Consider the following 25,208-nt stretch of genomic DNA (forward strand, 5'->3'; position numbering starts at 1 on the left):
AGTGTGCAAACCTGTTAAAGGGTAGCTACTTTGAAGAATCTCAAATATAAAATATATTTTGATTTGTTTAACAGTCTTTTGGTTACTATATGATTCCATATATGTTATTTCATAGTTTTGATGTCTTCACTATTATTCTAACATGTAGAACATAGTAAAAATAAAAAATAAACTTGACTGGTAGTGTATATATCATTTATTTATTTTTAAAAGAAAACATTTTCAGGCCTCAAAATATGGACAATGAGGCTTGCAAGACAAGGGAATCCTCTTGTGTTGAAGAACAAATTGAACAAGACAGACCCAACAAAAGTGTTTCAGTCAAGAGATATCTTTATTGTTAAATTATGAATCAGTCTAATTTCTTACAATTCAGGAAGACAGACAGCAGCAACGTAAAGATGAAACTGTAGTAATTAGTCTGAAAGTATTAAAAAATAAATAGCTTTGTAGGGAAGCTATAACAATAGCATTGTAAATACCTTCATTGAAGGGATAGAATGCTTTGAAATCAGTTCTACATCTTTTCTCCTTTAAATACATTCTGGAATGCTCTATCATTACATACCAAGTGAGAGAAAATCTGAAAACAAATCTGTTTTCAACTAACAACACATAAGGGGTGGCGTAATAGCTAACTACCCCCTTTTACTCTGTCACCATCAGCATCTTCAATTAAATAAAGCATAACACTCAGGGATTTACCTGGCAGAAATATAATCATTTTAAAATACAGTTGAAGTTGGAAGTTTACATACACTTAGGTTGGAGTCATTAAAACTCGCTTATCAACCGCTCCACAAATGTCTTGTTAACAAACTATAGTTTTGGTAAGTCGGTTAGGACATGTACTATGTGCATGGCACAAGTCATTTTTCCAACAATTGTTTACAGACAGATTATTTCACTTATAATTCACTGTATCACAATTCCAGTGGGTCAGAATTTTACATATATTAAGTTGACTGTGCCTTTAAACAGCTTTGAAAATTCCAGAAAATGATGTCATGGCTTTAGTAGCTTCTGATAGGCTAATTGACATAATTTGAGTCAATTGGAGGTGTACCTGTGGATGAATTTCAAGGCCTACCTTCAAACTCAGTGCCTCTTTGCTTGACATCATGGGAAAATCTAAAGAAATCAGCCAAGACCTCAGAAAAAAAGTGTAGACCTCCACAGGTCTGGTTCATCCTTGGGAGCAATTTCCAAACGCTTGAAGGTATCACATTCATCTGTACAAACAATAGTACGCAAGTATAAACACCATGGGACCACACAGCCGTCATGCCGCTCAAGAAGGAGATGGGTTCTGTCTCCTAGAGATGAACGTACTTTGGTGCGAAAAGTCCAAACCAATCCCAGAACAACAGCAAAGGACCTTGTGAAGATGCTGGAGGAAACAGGTGCAAAAGTATCTATATCCACAGTAAAACGAGTCCTATATTGGCATAACCTGAAAGGCCGCTCAGCAAGGAAGAAGCCACTGCTCAAAAACCGCCATAAAAAAGCTAGACTATGGTTTGCAACTGCACATGGAGATAAAGATCGTACTTTTTGGAGAAATGTCCTCCGGTCAGATGAAACAAAAATATAACTGTTTGGCCATAATGACCATCGTTATGTTTGGAGGAAAAAGGTGGAGGCTTGCAAGCCAAAGAACACCATCCCAACCATGAAGCACAGGGGTGGCAGCATCATGTTGTGGGGGTGCTTTGCTGCAGGAGGGAATGGTGCACTTCACAAAATAGATGGCATCACGAGGATGGAAAATTATGTGGATATATTGAAGCAACATCTCAAGACATCAGTCAGGAAGTTAAAGCTTGGTCGCAAATGGGTCTTCCAAATGGACAATGACCCCAAGCATACTTCCAAAGTTGTGGCAAAATGGCTTAAGGACAACAAAGTCAAAGTATTGGAGTGGCCATCACAAAGACCTGACCTCAATCCCATAGAAAATTTGTGGGCAGAACTGATAAAGCGTTTGCGAGCAAGGAGGCCTACAAACTTGACTCAGTTACAACAGCTCTGTCAGGAGGAATGGGCCAAAATTCACCCAACTTATTAAAGGCAATGATACCAAATGCACTCAATTAGTATGTAAACTTCTGACCCAATGGGAATGTGATGAAATAAATAAAAGATGAAATAAATAATTCTCTCTACTATTATTTTGACATTTCACATTCTTCAAATAAAGTGGTGATCCTAACTGACACGGCATTTTTACTAGGATTAAACGTCAGGAATTGTGAAAAACTGAGTTTAATTGTATTTGGCTGAAGTGTATGTAAACTTCCAACTTCAACTGTAGCTATTAACTATTAACTAAAATGACCGTTAAACAGTTTCAGTTGTTGCCTTGTCTTACAAACTTCTGTTCTCATTCCACCCAGAGAGTGGAAATGACTCTTAGCTCAAATATACAATATATTTTATTTCTACTTAACAGAGGACATGGAAACCATTACCTCTTTCTCTGTTACTCTGAGTTGTACAGTCTTAGAAAAAAGGTGCCATCTAGAACCTAAAATGGTTATTTGGCTACCCACATAGGAGAACCCTTTGGAGAACCCTTTTTGGTTCCAGGTAGAGCCCTTTTGATTCCAGGTACAACCCTTTTGGGTTCCTCTACATGGAACCCAAAAGGGTTCTGGTTTACTCTACATGGAACCAAAAATAGTTATCCTATGGGGACAGCTGATGAACCCTTTTGGAACCCTTTTTTCTAAGAGTGTATGGATTAGACTTTAACCACATTAGGAGTGTATCTGCTATCTACGTAAACAACTTCTAATTTCTTATTTCACTTCCAAAAGAAGCTGTGATTCTACATGCTATTTAACACAAATTAATGAATGACATCTAGGTTGTGGCATCATAAAGTACATTTACACCATTTCAATAGCTGCTATGCTCGTTTCAGTTGAGCTCAAAAGTATTATTCTTCAGCTAACCTTTCATAATGCCATATTTTCAGGGACAGCATATTTAAAATGAAGCATCATATACATGTTTTACATTAGATACAGATATTCCATTGTTTTCCTTGTCATTAGTTGATGAAAAAACATAACTCATAAAATGTTTATCTACAGCATTCACTATGGCCAAGAATAATAACGAACACAAAGTTAAGAAAATAAATACAATCTCCTTGTTATTAACATGACAGACATTTGTTTTAAAAGAATGCCACAAAACCATTCCAACTAGCTGTGGATACAAAATTAAGTCTAAAGAACTAGTACTTCTATCATGAATATGCATATTTCAGCAAGCTATAAATAGTCAAGCAACTTGAAAAGGTTATGTGGGTTTGTGTCAATCATCCCTACTTGATTAAATAGCTCTGATTTATGTGAGAAATATGATAGTGTGAGTTTAACTCTGTGGCCAGAGACTTGACATCAAAAACATGCTCCAGTGTTCCAGAAATACAGACAGAATGGAACAGGGTTTCAGATGTTCCGATATGGCTCCTCAACACGGGGGCCCCTCAGGTGTGTGTGCTCAGTCCCCTCCTGTACTCCCTGTTCACTCATGACTGCAGGGCCAGGCACGACTCCAACACCATCGTTAAGTTTAATGATGACGCAACAGTGGTTGGCCTGATCACCAAAAACGATGAGACAGCCTATAGGGAGGTCAGAGACATGACCATGCAGTGCAAGGTCAACAACCTCTCCCTTAATGCGATCAAGACAAAGGAGATGATTTTGGACTACAGGAAAAGGAGGACCAAGCATGCCCCCATTCTCATCGACGGGGCTGTAGTGGAGCAGGTTGAGAGCTTCAAGTTCCTTGGCGTCCACATCACCAACAAACTAACATGGTCCAAGCACACCAAGATAGTCGTGAAGAGGGCACAACAAAACCTATTCCCCCTGAGGAGATTGAAAAGATTTGGCATGGGTCCTCAGATCCTCAAAAGGTTTTACAGTAGCACCATCGAGAGCATCCTGATGGGTTGCATCACTGCCTGGTATGGCAACTGCTCGGCCTCCAACCGCAAGGCACTACAGAGGGTAGTGCGTACGGCCCAGTACATCACCGGGGCCAAACTTCCTGCCATCCAGGACCTCTATACAAGGCGGTGTCTTAGGAAGGCCCTAAAAATTGTCAGACTCCAGCCACCCTAGTCATAGACTGTTCTCTCTGCTACTGCACGGCAAGCAGTACCGGAGCACCAAGTCTAGGTCCAAGAGGCTTCGAAACAGCTTCTACCCCAAAGCCATAAAACTCCTGAACAGCTACTCCAGACTATTTGCATTGCCCCTCCCCCCTCTTCTACGCTGCTGCTACTCTCTGTTATTATCTATGCATAGTCACTTTAATAACTCTACCTACGTGTGCATATTACCTCAATTACCTCGACACCGGTGCCCCCGCACATTGACTCTGTGCCGGTACCCCTTGAATACAGCCCTGCTATTGTTATTTACTGCTGCTATTGTTATTTACTGCTCTTTCATTATTTGTTATTCTTATTTCACTTTTTTGGGTATTTTCTTAAATCTGCACTGTTGGTTAAGGGCTTTTAAGTAAGCATTTGACTGTAAGGTGTTGTACACCTGTTGTATTCGGCACGTGAGAAATAACATTTTATTTGATTTGAGCTATTGTCTCTATTCATATGAAAAAGGTTTTTCTTTATTCCCTAAAACATTGAATGTCACTTAATTTGATTAAGTAGTATACTTTGAATTGATTTGAGGGCATATGTGTTCAAAAGGGGAGCATGTGGCCCGCCAAAAATGAATGATAGTGGTATTCAACCACTCCAGCGGAATATCAGCAGCATTTGTGGAAAGGTAAGATGTGCCTTTGATAATGTGTTAAGCTAGATGCAAACAGAAACTTCAGGTTAAGAAGTGATAGTTGATAATTTTTTACATCCTTTGAGGTAGATCTCTGTTGGAAAACAAACCGTCAATAGTCGTTTTGAAGCTATGACATCTTTATCAGCACAGACTCAGCAGTCCTGGTAGCTGCACTGTGAAGAAACCACCTCTGGCCTCTTGGCAAGGTTACATTTCCCTAGCTCCACCATCTTACCGGTGTAGTCAATACACAGCACGCTTCGATGGCGCACCCCCACACCACATGTCCTCGAGCATGCCGACCAGGGACCCATCTGCCAGACAGGGCAGGGCAGGTCCCCACACGGCCGGATGTCTGCCGGCCGCAGGTCCTCATCACAGGTGAAGGACAGGGTGCCTGCCCCGTCTCGGCACTCTACGTTCCTTCTCGACCAACCTGAGCCGCAGCTCTTGGAGCACTCGGACCACTCCCCCAGAGCCCACTCTGAGCCCCCTAGTGGCAGAATCGCATGTAGTGAAGCTCTGCCCTCAGCTCCAGGCTTGGTGAAGGGGACATCCCTGGGGAGGAAAAAGGTGTACTTGACCCTAGGGGGAGAGGCGTCTCCGGCTGTGGACAGGAGTTGGACAGTGACTGCCTGTCGGAGCTTCTGGTAACTCAAGACCCTCTCCAGGGTGGTGGAGGAACCACTGTACCGGAGTACGGCGCCCAGGACTGGGATGTCCTGCTCTGCTGTGGACACAGAGAAATTTCCGTTCAGGATGTAGGAAACCTCTGTCTTCAAGGCCAGGTAGTTGCCGTCGTGTTTGATCCCGCGGTGGCTCTTTTGCTTGATGTCGATGTTGGTGGCCCCGGCCGGAATGGTCACAATGTCGTTGTAGCCGAATCTGTGTTGAATTAAATTAAGACAGAGGAAAGTTTCAGTTGAAAGCTTATACTTATCTACAGGATGTATGCTAATGGGTTTCCATGACCAGCATTGTAATGCTGTCTATGACATCAGAATCATCTTAAAAAGACGGGAATCAGTCAATCATTTTCACAATTTTAGAGAGACAACTCTGCCCTCAAAGGAATTTAATCCTGAATATCTTTATTTTACTCACATGGCTTTATTCATCGATCCAGTGATCTTCCTGCAGGTTGTTCCATCACCCCCACACATGCCACATTTGTCCAGCTTCACACTGGAGCCGATCACCTGGTCGCAGCCAGCTTTGACGCACTGTCCTTGGACACAGATGGAGGTGGTGTCTGGGCCACAGGTGGTGCCATCAACAACCTGAAACAACATAGAAAAATATGCAAAGTATTAGCCTAAACTCCTAGAGCACTGTAAATCAAGCGTGTTAATGAGTTGGAAATGAATCAACCCAGTGATCAAAACTAGGCAAAACTGGTTTCTGGTTATAATGATGTAATTTCAACCAGCTGGTAACTATTTCAAATTTGAGTAGTGTTATAGCTACCTTGGCCTCGAAGACTTTGAATTCATTGCTGCCTCTTGCTCTGCAGAACAGTTTGCACCTGTCCCTTGGTGAGACACCGTTGTACTTGGGGATCCACTGCTTGATGTTCCCATGGCTGTCCAGATATCGGTCGCTGTTGTACTTCTCACACTGCTCATCTCTGAAGCTCTTACCTGGGAGAACGAACATAGCATATCATTATCAATCCTATCTCTACTGATGACATTCGAGCATGTCAAGGAAACTCTTATACTATTAATTAAACTAGCCTTGTATCTATACTGTATGTGATAATGCCAACTGTATACATTAGAAATGCTATCATTGCCATGCACCATATGGAAGATGTATTTGTATTTATTAAGGATCCCCATTAGCTGCTGCCAAAGCAACATTAACTTCTTATGGATGGTGGCAGTATTGAGTAGCTTGGATGACTGACGTTCCCAGAGTAAACTGCCTGCTACTCACTCCCAGAAACGAAGATATGCATATTATTAGTAGATTTGGATAGAAAACACTCTGAAGTTTCTAAAACTGTTTGAATGATGTCTGTGAGTATAACAGAACTCATATGGCAGGCAACAACCTGAGAAAAAATCCAAACAGGAAGTGGTCTGTAGGACTTCAATTAATTCCCTATACAAACTACAAATCAAATCAAATTTATTTATATAGCCCTTCGTACATCAGCTGATATCTCAAAGTGCTGTACAGAAACCCAGCCTAAAACCCCAAACAGCAAGCAATGCATGTGAAAGAAGCACGGTGTCTAGGAAAAACTCCGTAGGAAAAACTCCCTAGAAATGCCAAAAACCTAGGAAGAAACCGAGAGAGGAACCAAGCTATGAGGGGTCATGTTGCACTTCCTAAGGCTTCCACTGGATGTCAACAGTCTTTAGAACCTTGTTTGAGGCTTCTACTGTAAAGTGATGATGAATAAGAGCTACTGGAGTCAGAACACTGCCAGCAGGGCATGAGCCTCAGGCATGCGTGCTCACGTGAGAGGTACCTCAGTTCCATTGCATTTCTGAAGACAAAGGATTTCTCCGGTTGAAACTTTATTGCGGATTTATGATAGAAACATCCTAAAGATTGATTCTATACATTGTTTGACATGTTTCTACGAACTGTAATGGACATTTTTGAGTTTTCGTCTGACATGCGCGTCCTGAATTTGGATTTGTGAACTGAAGGCGCAAACATAAAGGATGGACTTTATCGAACAAAACAAACATTTATTGTGGACCTGGGATTCCTTGGAGTGCATTCTGATGAATGTCACCAAAGGTAAGTGAATATTTATAATCCTATTTCTGACTATTGTTGACTCCAACATGGCGGATATATTGTATGGCATGTTTTTGTGTCTGAGCGCCGTACTCAGATTATTGCTTTTTTGGTAAAGCTTTTATAAAATCTGACACAGCGGTTGCATTAAGGAGAAGTTTATTTAAAGTTCCATGTATAACACTTGTATTTTCATGAACATTTATGATGAGTATTTCTGTAAATTGATGTGGCTCTCTGTAAAATCACCGGATGTTTTTGGAGGCAAAAGATTACTGAACATAACGTGCCAATGTAAACTGAGATTTTTGGATATAAATATGAACTTTATCGAACAAAACATACATGTATTGTGTAACATGAAGTCATATGAGTGTCATCTGATGAAGATCATCAAAGGTTAGTGATTCATTTTCCCTCTATTTCTGCTTTTTGTGACTCCTCTCTTTGGCTGGAAAATGGCTGTGTTTTTGTGTGTGTTGGCGCTGACCTAACATAATCATATTGTTTGCTTTCACCGTAAAGCATTTTTTAAATCTGACACTGTGGCTGGATTAACAAGAAGTAAAGCTTTAAAATGGTGTATAATACTTGTATGTTTGAGGAATTTTAATTATGAGATTTTTGTTGTTTTGAATTTGCCGCCCTGCACTTTCACTGGCTGTCGTCATATCGATCCCGCTAACGGGATCAAGCCATAACAGGTTTTAAGGCAGTTATATACAATTAAAAATATTACATGACATTACATTTCATAACACTTTTCACAACACATTAAGTGTGTGCCATCAGGCCACTACTTCACTACCTCATATCTACAATACAAAATCCATGTGTACGTGTGTGTAGAGTGCGTCTGTTCACATGTGTATGTGTGTGTCTGTGCTTGGGTGCCCGCCCAATGTGATTGTTGAGGTGTGGATATATTGGTCATTTATTGATTTGGATATAGTGATTCATTGTTGGTGTTAATTTACCATGCTCATCTTGGCAGGCCTGTATGTTACAGGCCTGGTACTTGGCTCTCTGTCCCGCACAGTATGCTCCTCCGTTCTGTGGCTTGGGATCAGTGCATTCTCTCTCGGAAAACTCCACCCCTCCGCCACATGATCTGGAGCACGACCCCCAGGGGCCCCACACACCCCACCCTCCGTCCACAGGCTCCTACAAGATACAACCAGACAGATCAATCAGTAATTAAATCAATGAAATTGTGTTTAGAACCCTTCAACAGTTGTCACGAAGTTTACAGGCCTTGAGTGAACATGTGAAATTAAGTTATTCACACTACAAAAATGGAATCTCTATGCTCAGTAATGATATTCCCTACCCTTGTCATTTGAAAACAATTACTACATGGCAGTCTTGATAAGAGTTTTTCTTTGCTTGGTTAGGGTTTTTAGTTTGGCATCTCTTGTGGCATGTAGTGGCCTGGCCTGCAGTCTGCCACGCGTGTAACTGCCTCTTGTGCGTACTCACAGCTCCTGGCATGTGCTACTAAGACACAGCATTTCATTTCTCTGGGGTTTTTACGAGTTGGCTGCAACAACTCCTCTAACAGCCAGAGTGTCTGGAATCACAAGCTAGTCCCTTGGAATAGGCCTGGCTGTTTTTAAATATACTTACTTTTTAAAGGCCTGCACCAAATATACTAAGCCGGGCCCTCAGACTGACATTTGGGGGTCTGAATAAGAGAGGGATTTATTATTTTCAGCTGCCACGCGACAGGGCTGGTGCTGGGGCCGGGCATAGGGCCAGGGCCGGATGGGGGCACATGACGAAATGAGACTACATTATATTTCTGAAGATGAAGTATTGAAACAGACGGGAGCCAGAAACTGTCTCTCACCAAAGCAGTGAAAATAAATAACACCTGTCATGGTCAAGTGTAGACGGTGAGAGAAACAGAGCGCAAGAGAGAGAAAGTCAGAAGAGAAAGACCGCAAGAGAGAAATCCTGTAGGTTATGACATAAACACTGCATACAAAAAGCAGAAGTAGGTAGTAAATCGTTGAGGTAGCCTATTTAAACATGTTTTTTCAGGCAGGTACGAGGGTTCATAAATCACACAATCAGAGACTGGAGGAGTTAGTGCCTCAGACACAATCATCCGATCCCTATGCAGAAGGATGGAGGATTTAGCCAGTCACTCAGACAGACAGAGCGAGAATCAGAATGGTTCAGAATACAGTTGAAGTCAGAAGTTTACATACACCTTAGACTAATACATTTAAACTCCGTTTTTCACAATTCCTGACATTTAATCCTAGTAAAAATTCCCTGTTTTAGGTCAGTTAGGACCACCACTTTATTTTAATGATGAAATGTCAGAATAATAGTAGAGAGTGATTTATTTCAGTTTTTATTTCTTTCATCACATTCCCTGTGGGTCAGAAGTTTACATACACTCAATTAGTATTTGATAGCATTGCCTTTAAATTGTTTAACTTGGGTCAAACTTTTCAGTTAGACTTCCACAAGCTTCCCACAATAAGTTGGGTGAATTTTGGCCCATTCCTCCTGACAGTGCTGGTGTAACTGAGTCAGGTTTGTAGGCCTCCTTGCTTGCACACACTTTTTCAGTTCTGCCCACAAATGTTCTATAGGATTGAGGTAAGGGCTATGTGATGGCCACTCCAATAGCTTTACTTTGTTGTCCTTAAGCCATTTTGCCACAACTTTGGAAGCATGCTTGGGGTCATTGTCCATTTGGAAGACCCATTTGCGACAAAGCTTTAACTTCCTGACTGATGTTTTGAGATGTTGCTTCAAAATATCCACATAATTTTCCATCCTCATGAGGCCATCTATTTTGTGAAGTGCACCAGTCCCTCCTGCAGCAAAGCACCCCCACAACATGATGCTGCCACCCCCGTGCTTCACGGTTGGGATGGTGTTCTTTGGCTTGCAAGCCTCCCCCTTTTTCCTCCAAACATAATGATTGTCATTATGGCCAAACAGTTCTATTTTTGTTTCATCAAACCAGAGAACATTTCTCCAAAAAGTACGATCTTTGTTCCCATGTGCAGTTGCAAACTGTAGTCTGGCTTTTTTATGGCGGTTTTGGAGCAGTGGCTTCTTCCTTGCTGAGCGGCCTTTCAGGTTATGTCGATATAGGACTCGTTTTACTGTGGATGTAGATACTTTTGCACCTGTTTCCTCCAGCATCTTCACAAGGTCCTTTGCTGTTGTTCTGGGATTGATTTGCACTTTTCGCAAACAAAGTACAGTCATTTCTAGGAGACAGAACGCATCTCCTTCCTGAGTGGTATGACGGCTGCGTGGTCCCATGGTGTTTAAACTTGCGTACTATTATTTGTACAGATGAACGTGGTACCTTCAGGTGTTTGGAAATTGCTCCCAAGGATGAACCAGACTTGTGGAGGTCTACACTTTTTTTTCTGAGGTCTTGGCTGATTTCTTTTGATTTCCCCATGATGTCAAGCAAAGAGGCACTGAGTTTGAAGGTAGGCCTTGAAATACATCCACAGGTACACCTCCAATTGACTCAAATTATGTAAATTAGCCTATCAGAAGCTTCTAATGCCATGAATTTTCCAAGCTGTTTAAAGGCACAGTCAACTTAGTGTATGTAAACTTCTGACCCACTGGAATTATGATAAAGTGAATTATAAGTGAAATAATCTGTCTGTAAACAATTGTTGGAAAAATTACTTGTGTCATGCACAAAGTAGATGTCCTAACCGACTTGCCAAAACTATAGTTTGTTAACAATAAATTTGTGGAGTGGTTTAAAAACGAGTTTTAATGACTCCAACCTAAGTGTATGTAAACTTCCGACTTCAACTGTACATATAGTACCTCTCTTTTCTGCTGATCAGTCACTGCAGCACAGACACCTCCCTGACAGGTGGTGTTGGCCCCAGCTCCAGCCCCAGCCCAGCAGAGCGTGCCATCAGCCCAGGGCAGGCTGCCGTTCCGGGTGGTGCAGTGTGGCTGGCCCTCCTCCCGGCACCATAGCTGGCTGCAAGTCTGGTCCTCTGGGGTGTCCGGACACAGGGTGAACTCCTCCCCGAAGGCCTGCTGGCACTGACGGTCCAGGTTGTAGGAGACACCTGGGGGATCAACAGGGAGAGGGAGTGTCTGCTCTGGAGGATCCAACAGACAGTCACCTGGGAGAGAGGAACATAAGCAGGCACAAATCAGTCAATTTATAAAGCCCTTTCTAGATCAGCCGACAGTCACCTGGAAAAAGACACATTTTTATTGAATTAGTCAGTTGAGAATAAATTATTGTATACAACGATGGTCTAGCTACATAAACAAACAGGCACAGACACATCAACAGGCGTGAAAGTTCCAGTAAACTCAGGGGTGACAAAATGTCAATAAGATCTGGAGGACGTGTTAGTCATTGACTGACATTTGGGAGACCTGTACATACTGTATTATACTGAAGGTGTTAAGAAGACCTAGGGGGGCTAAAGCTCTGATAAAGGTGGGAACACACGTTCCTCTTCTATCAATCACCAGGAAACGACAACTGCAACTGGGTGCCAGTCCGCCTGAAGCACGTGAAATTTGACTGTTATGTTTATTTTTTTGCAAACCTAAAACAGGTGTACAACAGTTTTAGCTTGAGGGGGCTATTTTCATAGCAGAATGGAATGACCAAATACACAAAGATGTGTTTAAGGGAAGATACATTCTTTGCCTCTAAAGATTTTGTTGCCAGAAGGTAACATCATATCCAGTGGCAGAATCAGGTGATAGAAATGGTTATAGATCATTGCCAAACATTACATTTAACTTTAGACTTTGAAGCAGCTTTTCTTCATAAACTCTATGTAGAAAAATATACTTTAACTCTTGGCATTGATGTGCATGTCGGACAGATGAGTTACTGCCTCTCTGCCCTGGTACAGTATGTTGCTTAATCCTATTTTGTTAGATCTTTTTAGTGGTATGGCCCCTTTAACAGAGGAGAATTCTGCAACATCAGTTCACTATATATCTGTGGCAGGGCCGGTAAAGACAACATGTGCTTGGCTACTCTCGTTTTCTCTTCTCTGTGAGGGAAAACAGTTGTTAAAGCTGGAATGTGTGACTCACCAGCAGATGAGTCAGAGAAGCAGAGAGAGAGAGAGAGACAGAGAGATTATTTTATTACAATGTATATTGTATATATTGTTGCTTTGGCAATGTTGACGCAATGGTTTTTTCATGCCAATAAAGCAGCTTGAATTTGAGAGAGAAATCAAAGTGGAGACTGAAATATCGATGGGGGATAAAACATTGACTGAGAAAAATGTATGCTATTTCGCAACACAAATATCTGCTTTGCCTTAGATTTGCTATATTCCATTCTAGGAGCAGGAACATCAATCTTGAGATGCCTTCTCCCAGCAATCTCAGGCATGTCTGCTGTGTGTGTGTGTCATCTGAATTATTACAGTGCTGTCTGTGTCTCTGCCCTGCCATGAGCAGACAGAAGTGAAGAGAAGAGCCTCACTGCAAAGAGAGAGGAGCTTACTCTCCAAGGATTGTTAGTTTGGACACTCAGCAAAATTACAAATAGTGGTTTTCACAGACCATAAATAGTGGTTGATGGAGTGAGTTTAGGCAGAATGAGCTTTTTTAAAAAGAGAGAGAAATAAAATAAACTTGTGAAATGTTAGGGGTTCATATTATATAGGGATTTCTCCCCACTCTCTGAGTCCTAAATTACATAGCACACTCTCTGTGGCAAGTGTCTATTAATTGCATAATAACAGCCTATGGCCGTTTAGGACAAATGTCTCAAAACTGTTATTCAAACTTAATGAAACCGCAAACTGTTTTTACTCAGATTCAGTTTGTCTGGAATACTACCTCATGACCAAAACCAAATGAAAGCTGGGAACCACATGTTAACCAATAAGAACTAACTGTCGATACAATTATGTTTGTGTGTAGTAAGTAGTGCATCGGGGAATCATGATTCCAGCCAATACATCCTACTCAATACATTAACCCTTGATACAGTGGTTGAGGGAATAGAATAGAATAAAAGAGAAGAGAGGAAAGCACTTGGATAAAGGTTTAAAAGGGTAAGTTATCCTACCATATCCATTGTCGAAGAACTCTGTGACATAGCGGGCGCTACATGGCGACCATGGCAAAGTCTTGTTGAGGCTAAAAAACACAGACGCCATCATGTGGGGCCCATCCAGGTGTCCGAACCATCTGATACAGTTATTAGAGTCGTCATGAGGCATGCTGAGTACATGACCTGAGGAGAGAAAGAAGAAGATGCTGCTGAGAGCTGACGTATGGCTTACATCATGCACTTTTCTAACTTTATTCTCATTTAAACAAGAGGCAAAGCAGGACAGCCATGACAGGTGACTCAGGAGAAGTACTGGACATCCATCCACATTGGCCTTTACTAAAGTTTCATACCTTGTGAGATAGGAAACACACAAGTATGCAGTTTGTTCCATAGTGTGTTACTGTAACATACCAAGCTCATATTTCTATAGCGTATTAACATACCTAGCTCGTGTGTCACGGTGTAGGCGGCCTGCAGACCGTTATCCTCTATTACAGAGCAGCTTCTCTTAGGGTCACACATGGTGCCCACGTCAGCCACCCCCAGGGTGTCACAGCTCCTCTGACCACAGATGTCCTGCATAGGGGGTACAGGGAGAGAGGGCATGAGGACTTTATCACAATGGGAAAGACGACAAGAGGAGTGAAAAAGGGCTAGAGGAGTAGGGATCTCACAACTCATCTGCCCATAGATGTCCTACATGGGGTAGAGGGAGAGGAGAGGAGAGGAGAGAAGAGGAGAGGAGAGGAAAAGGGCTAGGGGAGTAGGGAGAGTAGGAAGAGGAGGGACACATTTCAGACACTGATATCCAGACATTGCTACGTTTGTTCCAGACAGAGGGGGTTTTCCCCCTAAAAGTGAGGCTCTTGCCAGCAAAACATATTTGTCAGTGTTTCCATCGTAAAATGAAGCAAATACATGGCAGCCAGTAGATTTGGGGAGAAAGGAAATTTAACTGTGTGGTATCTAAAGCATACAGTGAAGGGGGATTCAGTATTAACAAGGCCATTGAAGCTCTAGTTTCAGTTACACTTACAGACAGGCATTCCCCCCAAAATATACCACAATCCAAAAGGGTACTTTGGAGACTGGAAGGGCAAAGGGGCATGTGCTCTGCACAACACAGGAGGTTGATGGCACCTTAATTTGCGAGAACGGGCTAGTGGTGATGGCTGGAGCGGAATAGGTGGAATGGTATCAAATACATCAAACATATGGTTTCCATGTGTTTGATGCCATTCAATTTGCACCGTTCCGGCCATTATTATGAGCCGTTCTCCCCTCAGCAGCCTCCTGTGCTGCACAGGTGGAGCCCTATCTGTGCACGTGCCACCCTATCTGTGCACGTGCCTGCTTTTCACACTAAACAGAGCCAAACCAAGCTGTACTGAGCATGGCCTGGTTTTGCATCCACCATAGTTGCTGGAACCATACTGAAAAAGACAATGTTAAAATACAATATTTGAGCTAGTACTGTTTGGTCAGCACAAGAGAGTAAAAGGGTAATAGGGTTCATCTCACCTGTCTGGTGAATTGGATAGTTGTGTCGTAGTGTGCTGGGTGATTGAGGTGGAATGTCTAATGTTCTAAGTTCTCACTTGTCTGGTGAATAAGATGGCTGTATCGTAGTGTTCCAGGTGCCTCTGGCTAGAGGGGTTGAAGAGCTGCTGCCAGTTACAGAAGTTCCTGAGGGCCATTCCTCCATTGCTGGACACCTGTGGCCCAACATCTTCGTCCTCCACCACCAGCATCTTCACAACCACCAGGCTCACTGAGTTCTTCAGACTGGGGTGGCGGTAGACCCGCGCCGCCACTGCCATCAGAGTCAGTAGGTAGTGCTGGAGAGGGAAGAGAGAGATATGCCTTGTAATATGGTAATTTAGTAGAACTGTCAGCATTGACAGTGACACATATATTATGGAAATGTGGCTCATGCGGGAATCGAACCCTGGTGTTGCCAGCACCATGCTTTAACCAAATGAGCGACTGGAAGCACGTGGAAGCATGGGCAACAATGACCTGACCAATGATCTGTAACACTCAACAGTTCACTAACAGTTCACTTTTAGCTAAAGGCAAAACGTTTTCTGCAATGACATGGTGAGCAAGGCAACATGAACTCATCAACTCAATGCATGTACTGAATATTATGAACATACAGTACAAACCAAGCAAACCTAAATTGATTCTGGTTCCCAGGACATTCGTTAGGTCACGGCTAATGTTCTCATAACACAACAACTGTCCAGTCGTGTTTATATAAAACATTCACCTGATGTTGCAAGAACGTTCCTAGAACACATTTGATCTGTTCTTTAAAGGTTCCCAGAATGTTTCATTAGGTTGTGGGAAGACAGCATCCTGACCGGTTGCATCACCGCCTGGTATGGCAACAGCTCGGCCTTCGACTGCATGGCACAACAGAGGGTAGTGCGTATGGCCCAGTACATCTCTGGGGCCAAGCTTCCTGTCATCTAGGACCTCTATACCAGGCAGTGTCAGAGGAAGGCCCTAAAAATAGCCAAAGACTCCAGCCACCCTAGTCATAGTTCTCCCTGCTACCGCACGCTTCCTAACAGATTGTACCCCCAAGCCATTAGACTCCTGAACAGCTAATCAAATGGCTACCCTTTTACGCTGCTGCTACTCTCTGTTTATTATCCATGCATAGTTGCTTTACTTCTACCTACATGTACCTATTACCTCAATTACCTCGACAAACCTGTGTCCCCGCACATTGACTCTGTACCCCCAGTATATAGCCTCGCTACTGTTATTTTATTGTTGCTCTTTAATTATTTGTTATTTTCTATTTTTCTTATTTTTTTTACTTCAGTTTATTTAGTAAATCCTTTCTTAACACTTATTTTTCTTAAAACTGCATTGTTGGTTAAGGGCTTGTAGGTAAGCATTTCACTGTAAGGTTGTATTCACCATAGGTGACAAATACAATTTGATTTGATTTGATTACAATATTTCTATTAGGTTGCAAAACACTTTTGTTGGTGTTGCAAGAACATTCCCACAACACATTTTATGTTCTTTAAAAATTCCTAAAATATGTATTTAGGTTGTGGGAACATTGTGGGGATATGACAGGAGATTCTGTATGTTCCCAAAACACAAAAACTGTCCAGTTGTGCTGACATTTAGATAATGTTTGTATCAGGGTGCACAAAACATTCCTTTGATGTTGCAAGAAAGTTGACAGAACAGACTTTCTGAGTTCTTTAAAGGTTCCCAGAATATTTAATTAAGTTGTGGGAACAGTGTGGGTACATTACAAGAGATAAGTTCTCAACACAGAAAATATGCTCAGTTGTGATGACATTCTTACAATGTTTAAGTTACGTTGCACAGGACATTCCCTTAATGTTGTAAGAATGAAATAAGTCAATTTTTATGACGTTCATAGCACATTTGTTTTAGGTTTAATATAATATTCCTTTGATGTTCACATAATATACATTGTACCTTGTCTTTGAGGTTTAGAAAAATTATATTTAAGTTTTACCTAATATTAACAAAACATTCTCAGCATGCAAAGGTGTAGCTCCTTAAAGCATATTGGAAAACATTCCAATTATGTTCCTCTCCAGATGCAATGCCAAATTACATTTGAAGACTATATAGTATAATTATATAATTCGAGCAAGGGTTGCCTTCCAGAGAGACATCAGAGATTGTAACATTTTCTGCTTCACGGAAACATGGCACACTCGGGATACGTTATCAGAGTCGGTACAGCCCCCTGGTTTCTTCACACATCGCGCCGACAGAAACAAACATCTCTCTGGTAAGAAGAAGGGCGGGGGTGTATGCCTTATGATTAACGAGTCGTGGTGTGATCATAACATCATACAGGAACTCAAGTCCTTTTGTTCACCTGACCTAGAATTCTTTACAATCAAATGCCGACCGCATTATCTACCAAGAGAATTCTCTTAGATTATAATCACAGCCGTGTATATCTCCCCCAAGCAGACACCTTGACGGCCCTGAAGAACTTCATTGGACTCTATGTAAACTGGAAACCACATATCCTGAGGCTGCATTTATTGTAGCTGGGCATTTTAACAAAGCTAATCTGAAAACAAGGCTCCCTAAATTTTATCAGCATATCGAATGTGCAACCTGGGCTGGCAGCATTCTGGATCATTGCTACTCTAACTTCCGCGATGCATACAAAGCTCTCCCTCGCCCTCCTTTTGGCAAATCTGACCATGACTCCATTTTGTTGCTCCCAGCCTATAGGCAGAAAATAAAACAGGAAACGCGGATAAAACAGTCAATCACGGATTACAAAAAGAAAACCATCCCTGTCGCGGACACCGAAGTCTTGCTCCCAGATGAACTAAAAAACTTCTTTGCTCGCTTTGAGGACAATACAGTGCCACTGACACGGCCGCTACCAAAACCTGCGGGCTCTCCTTCAACGTGAGTAAAACATTTAAACGTGTTAACCCTCGCAAGGTTGCCGGCCCAGACGGCATCCCTAGCCGCGTCCTCAGAGCATACACAGACCAGCTGGCTGGTGTGTTTACGGACATATTCAATCAATCCCTATCCCAGTCTGCTGTTCCCACATGCTTCAATAGGGCCACCATTGTTCCTGTTCCCCAGAAAGCTTAGGTAACTTAGCTAAACTATTATCACCCCGTAGCACTCACTTCCGTCATCATGAAGTGCTTTGAGGGACTAGTCAAGGACCATATCACCTCCACCCTACCTGACACCCTAGACCCACTCCAATTTGCTTACCGACCCAATAGGTCCACAGACGACGCAATCGCCATCACACTGCACACAGCCCTAACCCATCTGGACAAGAGGAATACCTATGTAAGAATGCTGTTCATCGATTACAGCTCAGCATTTAAAACCATAGTACCCTCCAAACTCGTCATTAAGCTCGAGACCCTGGGTCTCGACCCCGCCCTGTGCAACTGGTTCCTGGACTTTCTGATGGGCCGCCCCCAGGTGGTGAGGGTAGGAAACAACATCTCCACCCTGCTGATCCTCAACACTGGGGCCCCACAAGGGTGCACTCTCAGCCCTCTCCTGTACTCCCTGTTCACCCATGACTGCATGGCCATGCACGCCTCCAACTCAATCATCAAGTTTGCAGACGACACAACAGTGGTAGGCTTGATTACCAACAACAACTACATTACTCATCTCATATGTATATACTGTACTCTATACCATCTACTGCATCTTGCCTATGCCGCACGGCCATCGCTTATCCATATATTTATATGTACATATTCTTATTCATTCCTTTACACTTGTGTGTATAAGGTAGTTGTTGTGAAATTGTTAGATTACTTGTTAGATATTACTGCACGGTCGGAACTAGAAGCACAAGCATTTCGCTACACTCGCATTAACATCTGCTAACCATGTATATGTGACCAATCAAATTTGATGATATAGAGACACATGGCATTTTAATTTAATTCACAGGACATTTGAACAGCATTTAATCATACAAACACAACTATCTGTATTACTCTTCATATGCTGACAAACTGCACATGTGGGGTTTGAACTTTCAATGTTTTCCAACTAGATAATCCAACTAGATCCAACTAGGTTTTCCAACTAGATAATTAACCATCTGAGCCACCAGGGGATAGCCTTATGGCTTTGTTCAGCCAAATATGGTCAATCAGGACACAGAACACATAAAAATGTACCCATCCTCTTCATATGCTGTGTACTTGTAACACTGTATTTCATGATTTTCTTTCTACATCACGTGTTGAAAGTCTTATTATTCACACCCCTTGACTTTTTCAAAATGTTGTGGTGTCACAGCCTGAATTTAAAATTGATTAAATGTAGATTTTTTTTGTCACTGGCCTACATACAATAACTTGTAATGTCAAAATGAGATGGTTTTTTTTTTTACATTTTTACAAGAAAATTGAAATGAACATCTGAAATGTATCGAGTCAATAAGTATTCAACCCCTTTGTTATGGCAAGCCTAAATAGGTTAGGGAGTAAAAATGTGCTTACCCAGTCACGTTACCCGGACTCACTCTGTGTGCAATAATAGTGTTCAACATGATTTTTTAATGACTGCCTCATCTCAGTACCCCCACACATACAGTTATCTGTAAGGTCCTTCAGTAATGCAGTGAATTTCAAACAGAGATTCAACCACGAAGACCAGGGAGGTTTTCCAATGCCTAGCAAAGAAGGGCACCTATTGGTAGATGGGTACAAATAAAAAAGCAGACATTGAATATCCCTTTGAGCATGGTGAGGTTATTAATTACACTTTGGATGGTGTGTCAATACACCCAGTCACTACTGGCGTCCTTCCTAACTCAGTTGCCGGAGAGGAAGGAAACCACTCAGGGATTTCACCATTAGGTCAATGGTGACTTTAAAGTAATTACAGAGTTTAATGGCTGTGATAAGAGAAAACTGAGGATGGATCAACAACATTGTAGTTACTCCACAATAATAACCACATTGACAGAGGGAAAATAAGGAAGCCTGTACAGAAGAAAAATATTCCAAAACATGCATCCTGTTTCTAACAAGGCACCAAAGTAATATTGCAAAAAATGTGGGAAAGTAATGTACTTCTTGTCCTGAATACAAAGCGTTATGTTTTGGGCAAATTGAATACAACACATTACTGACTACCCTTCTCCATATTTTCAACCATAGTTGTGGCTGCAATATGTTATGGGTAAGCTTGTAATCGTTAAGGACTGGGGAGTTTTTCAGGATAAAAAATAAATGGATAAGCACAGGCAAAATCCTAGAGGAAAACCTGGACCAGTCTGCTTTTACACACTGAGAGATGAATTCCCCTTTCAGCAGGACAATAACCTAAAACACAAGACCAAATCTACACTGGAGTTGCTTACCAAGAAGACAGTGAATGTTCTTGAATGGCCGAGTTACAGTTTTGACTTATATCTACTTGAAAATCTATGGCAAGATCTGAAAATGGTTGTTTAGCAATGATCACCAACCAATTTGACAGAGCTTGAAGAATTGTGACTAATGGGCAAATGTTGCACAATCCTGGTGTGGAAAACTCTTAGAGACGTACCCAGAAAGACTCATAGCTGTAAGCGCTGCCAAAGGTTCTTCTACAAAGTATTTTCTCAGGGGTGTGAATACTTACGTAAATTCGATATTTCTGTATTTGATTTTCAATACATTTGCAAAATTTTCTAAAAACATGTATTAACTTTGTCATTATGGAGTATTGTGTGTAGATGGGTGAGAAAAAAAGGCTGTTACACAACAAATGTGGAAAAAGTCAAGGGGTATGAATACAGAATAATGTGGTTTCTGAAGGCACTGTATGAAGTGTAAAAATACATGTTTATTTTTATTTTTATGATGAAATGCTTTTCAAATTTCCCATTCATGAAACTCGATGCAGATTGTTTACATAGGAAGTGTAAAAAAAATCTGGTTGTGTTTGTATGATTAAATGTTCAAATTCAAATGTCCTATGAATGAAATTATATACAGATTGTCAACATATGAAGTGTTAAAAATATGGATGTGCTTGTATGATTAAATGCTGTTCAAATGTCCTATGAATCAAATAAGAATGTCCTGTGTCTCTTCAGTGCATTCGGAAAGTATTCAGACCCCTTGACCTTTTCCACATTTTGTTACGTTATAGCATTATTATGAAATAGATTAAATTGTTTTTTTTCCCTTCATCAATCTACACACAATACCCCATAATGACAAATCAAAAGAAGCTTTTTAGAAGTTTTTGCAAATGTATTAAAAATAAAAACAGAAATATAAAATTTACATAAGTAATTAAGTGATTACAGCCTCGAATCTTCTTGGGTATGACGCTACAAGCTTGGCACACCTGTATTTGGTGAGTTTCTCCCATTCTTCTCTGCAGATCCTCTCAAGCTCTATTAGGTTGGATGTTGAGCGTCGCAGCACAGCTATTTTCAGGTCTCTCCAGAGATGTTCGATTGGGTTCAAGGACATTCAGAGATTTGTGTTGTCTTGGCTGTGTGCTTAGGATTGTTGCCCTGTTGGAAGGTGAACCTTCGCCCCAGTCTGAGGTCCTGAGCACTCTGGAGTAGGTTTTCATCAAGGATCTCTCTGTACTTTGCTCCGTTCTTCCCTCGATCCTGACTAGTCTCCCTGATGCTAAAACACATAACCACAGCATGATGCTGCCACCACCATGCTTCACCATAGGGATGGTGCCAGGTTTCCTCGAGACGTGGCACTTGGCATTCAGGCCAAAGAGTTCAATCTTGGTTTCATCAGAGCAGAGGATCTTGTTTAGAGGATCTTGTTTCTCATGGTCTGAGAGTCTATAGGTGCCTTTTGGCAAACTCCAAGCGGGCTATCATGTGCATTTTACTGAAGAATGGCTTCCGTCTGGACACTCTACCATAAGGACCTGATTGGTGGAGCGCTGTAAAGATGGTTGTCCTTCTGGAAGGTTCTCCCATCTCCACAGAGGAACTCTGGAGCTCTTTCAGAATTACCATCGGGTTCTTGGTCACATCCCTGACGAAAGCCCTTCTCCCCGATTGCTCAGTTTGCGGCCAGCTCTAGGAAGTCTTGGTGGTTCCAAAATTCCTCTATTTGAGAATGATGGAGTCCACTGTTTTTTTGGGGACCTTCAATGATGCACATATTTTTTGGTACCCTTCCCCAGATCTGTGCCTCGACACAATCCTCAATCGGAGCTCTACAGACAATTCCTTTGACCTCATGGCTTAGTTTTTGCTCTGACAAGCATTGTCAACTGTGGGACCTTATATAGACAGTTGGGTGCCTTTCCAAAATATGTCCAATTAATTGAATTTACCACAGGTAAATACTTAAGTAAATAAGGTATTTCTGTTTTTTATTTGCAAAAATGTCTATAAACCTGTTTTCGCTTTGTCATTATGGGGACCTGTGCGTAGATTAATGAGGAAAAACATAGCGTAACAAAATGTGGAAAAAGTCAAGGGGTCTGAATACTTTCCGAATGCATTATTTCTTAAATGCAGTCCTCAAATGTGAATTGCCATTAAATCCGGAGAGAAACATAATGTGGATGCATTCCAATCTGATTTCCTATGCTTTAATTTGCATGCTAAGTATGTTGTGGTAATATTAGGTCAAACGTAAATACACCATTTTCTAAATGCTCTTGAATGCTCTGAAGACCTCCAAGACAAGGTAAAATGTATATTGAGTGAACATCAATGGAATATTATGTTAAATTTAAAAGAAATATGCTATGAACTTCATAAAAACTGACATTTCATTCTTACAACATTAAGGAAATGTCCTGTGCAACCTAACTTAAACATTGTATGAATGTTATCACAACTGAGCATATTTTGTGTTTTGGTAACCTATCGTAATTTACCCATACTGTTCCCACAACCTAATTACATGTTCTTGGAACCTTTAAAGAACTCAGAAACACTGTTTTGTCAACATCAAAGAAATGTTTTGTACACGCTGATAGAACGACGGCCTGGCAGTTGCTGGGAGAGCGTGTCTCTTGTTATGTCCCAACAATGTTCCCACAACCTAATGACATTTGTGGGAATCAACAGATGAAATGTGTTGTGGGAACGTTCTTGTAACATCAGGTGAATGTTTTTTGCACCCTAAAAGAAACATTGTGAAATCATCTGCACAACTGGACAGTTTTGGTGTTTTGAGAACATATACTTTGTCCCCACAATGTTCCCACCAGACTCTTCTCACAAGCTAATGAAACATTCTGGGAACCTTTAAAGAACAGATTAAATGTGTTATAGGAACATTCTTGCAACATCAGGCAAATTATTTATACAAACATACAAACTTTTGGGGAATGTTCTGTGGTCGTTGTTACAGATGTTGTGCACAACATTTTTGTGAATGTTAGAACATTCCAAGGATATTTAATATAAAACATTTATGATAAATACATAGATTTTATCAAAACAATTCTCTGAATGTTTTTGGTATGTTATATTCTTAGTGTTAGATAAATCCCTAACTAGAACTTAATGTGAATCTAGGTTAATGTTATGGGAATGTTCCTGGGTTTGCTGGGAAGGCACTATCAATTGTGCACTACCTAGTTGTTGTCAATAAACATTGAATCCTGGATTCATTTCACTGCTTAATTAATTGCAAAGAGAACTGACAACACACGCTCTGCAGGCAGTCAGAGAAGGGACCCAAATCCATAAGCCAATTGGAATCAAATGTTTAAACATTTGTGTTTTTCTTTCCATCAATAAAATGGGTGGAAGGACCACAAAAACAAACTCCTCTTGGCCTCCTCTCATTCCCAGATGGTTTAAACTCAAACACAAGACTCTGTGCCAAAATTGTTATTTACCGTTTCAGATTGACACAAACTTAGTCGGATTGTATAACATCACACGATATATTAAGACCAGAATGTCTCCATCTTTTCTGAGGTTATTAGGTATTGACAGAGATATATAGTGAGCTCCAAGAGTATTGGTACAGTGACATTTTTTGTTTTGTTTTGGCTCTGTACTCCAGTACTTTGGTTTGGAAATTATAAAATGACTATGAGAGCAGACTGTCAGCCTTAATTTGAGGATATTTTCATCCACATCGGGGGAAATATTAGAAATTACAACACTTTTTGTACATAGTCCCCCCATTTTAGGGGACCAAAAGTTTTGGGTCAAATTCACTTACATTACTGTTCAAAAGTTTGGGGTCACTTAGAAATGTCCTTGTTTTTGAAAGAAAAGCAATTTTTTGTCCATTAAAACAACATCAAATTGATCAGAAATACAGTGTAGACATTGTTAATGTTGTAAATGACTATTGTAGCTGGAAACATAGGCGTACAGAGTTCCATTATCAGCAACCATCACTCCTGTGCTCCAATGGCACGTTGTGTTTGCTAATCCAAGTTTATAATTTTAAAAGGCTAATTAATTGATCATTAGAAAACCCTTTTGCAATTATGTTAGCACAGCTGAAAACTGTTGTTCTGATTAAAGAAGCAATAAAACTGGCCTTCTTTAGACTAATTGAGTATCTGGAGCATCAGAATTTGTGGGTTCGATTACATGCTCAAAATGGCCAGAAACAAAGAACTTTCTTCTGAAACTCGTCAGTCTATTCTCGTTCTGAGAAATGAAGGCTATTCCATGTGAGAAATTGCCAAGAAACTGAAGATCTCGTACAATGCTGTGTACTACTCCCTTCACAGAACAGCGCAAACTGGCTCTAACCAGAATAGAAAGAGGAGTGGGAGGCCACGGTGCACAACTGAGCAAGAGGACAACCCAACCAAATATCAACATTTGAAAGAGATGTATCTTTGGCTTGGATAGTTTATTTGATTTAGTCCTATTTTTTTTACTTAGATTGTGCGTTGAAATGGAGACGTGAATCCAACATATCAATTATTCATTTGTAGACTTAACTATCCAAGCAGAAGATGCATCTCCTTCAAATGTTGATATTTGGTCGCTAAATATAATTACATTTGAAATCGACCAGAGTTTGAAACCGTAGGCCTATACTCCGAGTCGGTATTCATGTCATAAGCAGGAATTCCCCTCGACCACACCC

At 41.1% G+C, this 25,208-nt stretch overlaps 1 protein-coding gene across 1 annotated transcript; it reads right to left on the reverse strand.

Moving 5' to 3' along the window:
• Nucleotides 1-315: 315 nt before the first annotated feature.
• Nucleotides 316-16,046, reverse strand: adamts8a (ADAM metallopeptidase with thrombospondin type 1 motif, 8a). The gene is made up of 9 exons (XM_045716239.2): nt 16,011-16,046; nt 15,231-15,470; nt 14,076-14,208; nt 13,645-13,812; nt 11,403-11,713; nt 8,558-8,744; nt 6,291-6,463; nt 5,928-6,103; nt 316-5,708 (listed from the first exon to the last, which is right to left on the reverse strand). The coding sequence occupies exons 1-9, from the start codon at nt 16,044-16,046 to the stop codon at nt 4,976-4,978; spliced, it is 2,157 nt and encodes a 718-aa protein (XP_045572195.1). The 3' UTR covers nt 316-4,975.
• Between the last annotated feature and the right edge of the window lie 9,162 nt (nt 16,047-25,208).

The sequence above is a fragment of the Salmo salar genome, chromosome 04 (assembly GCF_965601325.2).
Source record: "Salmo salar chromosome 04, fSalSal1, whole genome shotgun sequence".
In the NCBI taxonomy this organism is placed as follows: Eukaryota; Metazoa; Chordata; class Actinopteri; order Salmoniformes; family Salmonidae; genus Salmo; species Salmo salar.